The 7926-nt window shown below is 37.6% G+C and overlaps 1 protein-coding gene across 2 annotated transcripts in view; it reads left to right on the top strand.

The window, feature by feature from the left end:
- The first annotated feature begins 4547 nt into the window (after positions 1-4547).
- Positions 4548-7926, top strand: part of LOC121430264 — a 37533-nt gene continuing 34154 nt past the window's right edge. Inside the window, exon 1 of one of the 2 annotated variants that reach the window (XM_041627542.1) lies at positions 4548-4952. In XM_041627542.1, coding sequence (XP_041483476.1) covers positions 4925-4952 — 28 coding nt within the window. In that variant the 5' untranslated portion in view covers positions 4548-4924. The remainder of the gene's footprint in view (positions 4953-7926) is intronic. The other variant, XR_005972011.1, reaches the window with a different exon arrangement.

The following is a 7926-nucleotide window of genomic DNA, read 5'->3' as shown; positions in this document are numbered from 1 at the left end:
TTACATGATATATGAGGCGACTGCTTGCATTATAATATCACAAATTAAATCATCTAAAAGTTGATAATTTTCATATTATTTAATGGATTTTACAAGATAGATATGATGATTTTTTTTTAAAGTAACGGTTGTCCAAAGCACACTCAGTATACCCTTATTTTGGCTGAAAGAAACAAATACTTGTAGCAAAAATATTGCTCGTTCCAACCAGAGCGTAAAGTTTATGGGGCTATTGAAATCTCAGGCCTATTGTGACAGACAGGAAATGATTCTCAATAAACACATTTTAATTTGGTTTCTAATAACTGTGTGATTCTTGCAGATCTAAAAAGACAAGCATCTTATACTGAATGTACACAAAAATGAAACTGGAATTGAATTACATGACAGTAATGTATATATCTAGATTTTTTTCGGGGGGGGGGTCATAGCAAATTTTTGAAGAATCTCGAAAACGAGGGAGGGAAGCGACAGAGCTTGTCATTTTTTTTGCATTTTCTAACATGTCTAAAGTGAAACTGAAAAAAAAATCGTGCACAGAATTCTGCACACTTTTGGGGAAGTTTATGAAAATGTTCACAAGTTTTCAGAATTTCTGGAGAGTTTCTGCCCCCCCCCTCCTGCGTATGGCAATGTATATCTAAATCAGACTCTCCACACGGTCACCACTCGGTCATGTCATGAAATAAAAGTGCTTTGCTGTCACTACTGGTGCCGATCAGGGGGGGGGGGGGTGAACGTGTTTTCCCTCGATTTTCAAATATCATAAGCCATTTTGTAAGGGAGAGGATAGTTAAGCCCCCCCCCCCCCCCCCACTCTCCCAGACCCCTAGATGGATAAAGAAGTCTCACTCTCACGAAACGGCCGCCATAAACTCTCGGAAAGATTCGCTTCCACTGGAGACACATCTCGGAATGATTCGACTTATATCCATCATCGTTTGGAATTACCCAGCATGCACTTCGGCTGCCAAGGAGGGGGTTGGGGCTGGGGCCATTAAAATACCCCCCCAAAAAAAAAATCCTATTGGGATAAACAAGACTGCCCCTCGCCCCACCATGCATCATCGTTAGAATCAACCACCATGTAAAACCACACGATTAGGATTGAAAACCTGTTTACTGAATGAAGATAGGATGTGTGAAGCCAAACTCCCATGAAAATTCAGGCTACCTGTATAGAAAGTTACTGTTCTGGAACAATAGAGGGGATGAATGGCGAGATATTCGTGATGGAAAATCATTATGAAATTGTATCAATACGCCCAATGCAGTGTTATGAATCTGCCAGGCAGGAATGTTTCTCACATTCCTATGTATAAGCTATCAATATCTTCTAATTGTTGTTTGATGTACACTTGTTGATGGAACACCCTCTTAGACCCTATCCTAATTCTCATTTAGTCTAATGCACAGAATGACGGTCTACTTCAGTAGCGTACGCAGGATTTTTGAAAGGGGGGGTGTTCAAGCTGAATAAAATGTTGACAACCAAAAAAAAGGGTCTTTATCACAAATATTAGGTCATTTCCTACCCGGAAAAAATGACAATTAAGCAAAAAAAAAAAAAAGGTCTTCACAAAAACCAACATTTTAGGGGGGGGGGGGCCGGGGACTTGGGTAAAAAAAATGAAGGGGGTTGAACAAATGTACTGTTTATATTCTACCAAGTGGATGTATAGCCTAACACAAAATTAGACAAAATGGTAAATGGACTAAATGCCAATTAGACCAAAATGGTTATAGTATATAAACGGAACGTTTATGGACCACATAGGATGGAAGTCAGTGGCATACATTTTTTTTTTTGGGGGGGCATGTGCCCAATTTTTTTTCACGACCAAGGAAAAAAAAACAGAAAAGGAGAAAGAGCAGTGTAAAATATCATATTTGTAATACAAATATCGAAATATTTGTTTTCCCTCTTCGTTCGCTCGCAATTTAAAAAAAAATAGATTTTGCTCGATACGCCATATCGAGCCCCCTCAAAAATGTTGGCTCATTAGGCGTTCATAGCGCACACAGCCTACTGGTACCCATTTACCTCACCTGGGTCGAGTGCAGCACATCGTGGATCAGTTTCTTACTGACGGAAATTACGCCATGGCTGGGATTCGAACCCACGGCCCTCTGTTTCAAAGTCCGAAGACTAATCCACTGGGCCACAACGCTCCACAAACTGTCATTCAGCCTACCATCTAATCCATTACCGTCTACCACCAAACTCTTTTAACTGATTGATAACTTTTAATCGTCAGAAGCTTATCTTACGCTATGAGACAGGTTGCAACCTATATAATTTCTTGTTTTGTTTTGAGTTATATTTATTTTGATTTTAACGTACATATAATTATGATCTTATGTATAGTAACTCTGAGGTTGCCAGACAGCCTTAGGTCTAGATGAATAACTCAAGTTCACATCAAACACAATGACAACAGACCAATCAATAAAAGATTTGTCGAAAAGATTGACGAGAGAACGAACACCAGTGACTCTGTAATATATTGTAACCGGGAAACAAACCAAATATTGTATGCGAGTCATCGATTTAATGATATTAATTTCTAAATCGGTACATAATGCACTATAACAATGAATATATGAGGATAAATGCTCTCACTTTCGTTCTTCATGTAGGCTTTATGTCCTGGTATGAATATGTGTGCATTTATTGTGCAAATAATAATGATATGAAAGATAGATAATGTAAACAGATTGATAGTTTACAGTTTGATATAATTCAAACGAAACGAAAAAAACGTCTTCAGATAAAGCATAATCATATTCGCGTTCTCTCTCCTCCTCTTTCCCCTTTTCTCTCTCTCTCTCTCTTCCTTCCTGTCCCTTATCTCTACCCCTCTTCCCTCTTCCCTCTCTTTCGCCCCTCTCTGATGCAAGAAATTATCGTTTCTTCTAGGGATGATACCAAACTTTTTCTGGTATCATAATGTGCTTTCTAACTTTGTAAACTGCTTAAAACCTCTGCTTCTTCGAGTTGGATATCTAGTGGATATCTAGTGGATATCGCCCCTTTCACCCATTCATGATACTCTATACAATAAACATTCACGTCTTTGGTTTGAACAAGGATCACTAAAATGAGCGTCTTTCTTCTTTTCTTTGTTACCTCTGACGGTCCATCCCAGGCGCAGAGACAAACTCCGGGGGCAAACTAATCATTAGAGGTAATGATAGGGCTTCATATGTTTTTATCTGGGGGGAAAGAGAAGGTCGTAGGAACATTATAACAGGATTTTTCATTTGAAAGAATCATAGTGCTGGCCCAATGTGCAGTCATGTATCTCCTCCCCCTTCCCTCTTATGCTCTTCTACGCTTACTGCAATCATTGGTAATATACGCTGAGGTATATATAGGCCTACTTCTAGCGTTCGCTTTTTGCTTGTCAATGACGCCCCCGGTGTCGCTATCTTAATTAAATGCTGATAATAATCCAATTTCCTCCGATACACTAATCATGCTATACGTATATAATTGTCATCCTCGCCAGCGTTCGTCCCATATCTCTCACAATCTCACACCCCCCCCGGGGGGCGGAGGGAATAAAAAATATTGGTGTACGTACGCGTGACAAATTTTTTTTTTCATATTTCTCATTGACATTTGATTCACATAAAAAATGCAGCAACAGTATAAAATGCATAATAACTATTAAATGATTAATAACTTAGAAGTATACAATTACATAATGATACACTTAGTTGAGTTATAACGTAAAAGCTAAATTCAAGAAATATGATGGGACCTACATAAAAGAAAGCTGGTAGAAACTGCAGGCCCAGGTGAGATAAGTTGTAGTTAATTGTGGAAGATGATGACTACTTATTTAAAATTAACACAATAAATAGGTTGTCAGTTTTCCCGTTTTGCTCGCTTGCGATTTTTAAAAAAATATATCCCCAGGTAGGCCACGATGTATACCCCCTCATTATTTTATGAGGGCTTCTATTCCCAACCCTCTCCAATATTGTTCTCGATCGCCCGCCCCCCCCCCCTCCTCCCCTACTCCCTTTACCCCCTCTCTCTCTTTCTCTCTCTCTCTCTCTGACCCTCTCTTTATCATCACACCATCCCCCTTATTTATCCCTTCCAAATCATTAAAGATCTACGCAACTAAAGTTCCCTTTCCCTCTTTTCCCACTCCCCATGGGTGGAAATCCGGGGGGGGGGGGACAGGGGGACGCGTCCCCCTAGTCAAAATAGTTGGGAGACACAATGTCAACTATTTATGGTGTTGTATGATGGAAAGAAATACATCATTCAAAAACGTAATAAAACATGTATTTTTGACGAGATGACGTTACTTTTTGAAAGATAACTTTTTTTTGCTTGTCAAATTTTCCAGCCCTGGTGCCCCTACCTCAGTGGGGAGAGATTTCCGCCCTTGCACTCCCCCACCCTCGGACTAAAGCCCCCACCTAGCCCCTTCTTTCCCTATAGACCCCCCTCTTTTATTGATTGTTGTCTAATAAGATGATGACACAATACCAATCGCTCGCGCGTAACCAGACCACAGACCACATATCTCTTATAAGTGAAAGTGTCTATTATTCCCTTCCGTGAATCTTCTTCGGGTCTGAAGCATAACAGCTCGTTGGTTTATTGTGTGGGGAACGAATACTGGCGAGCCATTATCGTTACAGTTACAGCAGAAAGCTTGTAATCAATTTAGTCCTTGTCTATTTGCCTTTTTCAGAGACGTATACAATTATTCAGTAAGTACGCTGTTTCCTTGTTTGTGTTTATTGTTTTTAATGGTATCAGCAGGAAACCTGGATATTAACGGAAGTGCAGCATATTTTGATGAGTTAGTGGAAGATCAATTTTTCAGCGAGAACATGATTTATACACATACACAAGTCAGAGGAGGAGTGTGCGTATACAGAGTAGCATTTTGGTAGCATGAAATATATTCTGCGCATATATTTTGGTAAGTACATTAATTGTTGTGGCTATTGTGATTTTTTTGTAAAAAGGGTAATGTTGCAAACTTAAAAAGCTTTGGTATGGTGTATCTATACATTTTCTGTTGAGATAGATGTGAATGATTTTATTGTATAGGCCTGGAATAGATAATTACCAGAGTCCCATACCTTCATTGTTGGGCCACAGTATTTTCTGTAGAACTTCGAGAGGACGGGAATTTGAATTGGGAATTGTGTCGTTCAGTCAAGTACCTTTTAAAGTATAAAATTAGGCGCATAAAATGGGTGTATAACAATTACTTACAAGTTACAATAATCAAGACTCAAACACTTAACTCGTCAACGAGTTATTGTGATTAATAGAACTCGTTTCCAGATCCCTCGGATAAGAATTTAGACTTTCAGTCCTCTAGCTGTTGCTTGCTTACAAATATTTATACGTTCAATATCACAACCGGCATCGCCATCTCTGATTAATTAATGGGTCACACGCTCGCTCCATTTAGTGGTGACGAAAGGAAATTAAAAACAAATAGTAATAATACAAGAGATAGTGATGCAAGACAATGAAATATACTTAAATGATAATAATAATGATAATAATAATAACTATGATGATGATGGTGATGATAATAGTATTAATAATAATATTATTATTATCAATAATAATAATAATGATAATAATGATAATAATGGTAATGATAAGATAATGATAATGACAATCTTCCCTTGATGATGATGTTGATAATGATAATAGCATCAATAACAACAATAACAATAAAATTGGTATAACAATTTAATGGCAGAGTCATGAGTCTTGATCTACTAAAATATTATTTGTCTTTTATTGAAACAGTTTACTCATATTGCCATTTGTAAATATTTCCATTTAACCTTTTATATACATTGCTGTCATTTCGTTTAATTTGTGTATTCATCGTTAATTTCTAGTATCATTTTAGTTTGATTATTTTATACCTTGTTCTACACTTCATACATATATATTCTTTGTTTATTTGTTTGTATGGACCTCTGCTTATTCAGTTGTGTCTGGAATAAAGTCTTGAATTGCATTGAATTGACATAGCATTTATTATGCGCCGACTATCTAGTTGCATATTCAATGGCGCACTATAATCTACCAAGATTTACATGAGAATAGAGCACCCTATTCCGCAGTAGTGATTGTGTTTTTTTTTTCAATTAGTCGATCCAAAGCATATCGGGGGGGGGACGGCAGGATGGGGGCGCGAGGAAATCACGGAGTGGAAGAGAAAATTACAAATTGTATCGTGATCGAATTAGTTGTCAGCTGGCATGAAAAAAAATGAAAAAATGCTAGTTTATAGGGTATACTCTGAAATCGGAATTGTAGGGTCCTGTTTGAAAAATTCATGGACGACAATTATGATGTCTACTTGGTAATTGCAGTGCCCCTCATATAGACTATTTAATATAGCTTGTAAATTAGTGTAGTTATATCCACTACACAGGTGTAGATGAATTTGTTGTATCTCAATTTGGCTACACGACACAGGGGTAAATATATTTACGCTCCCTCTCAACTTTAGTCGCTTATGTCTATACTTATAGCCTTCATAAAGTTAAATGGAACTATTCTCATCCCTTCCCCCTATTCATCCATTTTCTACACGAATCAATACCGGGGTACTGTATAAACAGAAACATTTATTGATTGGAAAAGCCTTGGAATGCTTACATAAATCCTTGATCACATAGGTAGGTTACACTGTAAAAACTCTGGTGTTGATTTAACACCAGCCTGGAATCTATATGGCCACACCAGAGAAGCAGTTTGGAATCAAGCCGATGCTGTTTTAATACTTAATGGTGACACATATCTGGTGTTCGACCAAAAACAAACTGGTGTTGTTTAACACTTCTCTGGTGTGGACATAATATAGATTCAGGGCTGGTGTTAAATCAACACCTGAGTTTTTGCAGTGTACATGTTACAGGCTCGGCCCGTCAACTTGGAAGTATAATTTCGTCACTCATATTTCCATGGCGTCAAATCTGACTCGGAATGGAGACAACTAGGAGTCAACATTTTCGGATTCTGAAAAAATGAGGCATCAGCTGAGAATTGAGTCAATTCTGAGTGGAGGTTGCTATGAAAACGAGTCACGATAAACTCTCAGTTGACTCTATTTCGAGTCATATTTTACTACACACAAAAACTGATTAAAAAAGGACGTATAGTGTCAGTGTGCAATATTGAGCGGACGCCACGAACAAGTAGAATATCTGATAATCTTCATGTTTTTCATACACTCTTAAAATGTTCGGCGACATAGGCTACTGTCCACATAACAATAAATTGGTTAAAATTTTATCCAATGCTGGGTAGTTTTAAACCAATAATGTGTGCTTTGTGTGAAAACTACACATTGAAAACTACCAAGAGTTGGATAATTTTGTTAACCAGTTGTTGTGTGGACAGTATATACGTGACCCAACATTTTGAGAGTGTAGTACATTTTGCAAAAGAACTGGATCAAAGAAAAGTCTCTAGGGCGTCAAATATTATGTTTAATCATTCTTTTTACAAGATTATTTTGGAAGAAGAACCAATCTTGTCACTGATGTCACGGTCACTTTGATATTAAAGGAAACCAAAACCCAGGAAGAGAAGCAATTTTATTGGAAAGAGTAAAATAAGAGGAACAATTCAAACCAAGTTTCATCAAAATCAGTTATGAAATAAGCAAGTTATAGACGTTTGAAAGGTCTTGTAGTTTCTATGTGGATTCTCAAATTGGCAAACGTGCTACAAAATGGTTGATTTTGTGGACAACTCTCCATTTGTTTTGTACACACATTTTCAGATTTTCCCCTTTATTTTACATATTTCACATTATCTTCCCCTGTCCCTGACATATGTGGTGCCATTCATATTTTCCCATGACATATGTTGTGCTCAGAAGGAGGCAAGATGCTATTTGAAATATAATGAAC

The sequence above is a fragment of the Lytechinus variegatus genome, chromosome 16, assembly GCF_018143015.1.
Source record: "Lytechinus variegatus isolate NC3 chromosome 16, Lvar_3.0, whole genome shotgun sequence".
In the NCBI taxonomy this organism is placed as follows: domain Eukaryota; kingdom Metazoa; phylum Echinodermata; class Echinoidea; order Temnopleuroida; family Toxopneustidae; genus Lytechinus; species Lytechinus variegatus.
This window is presented reverse-complemented; position numbering and strand designations above follow the sequence as displayed.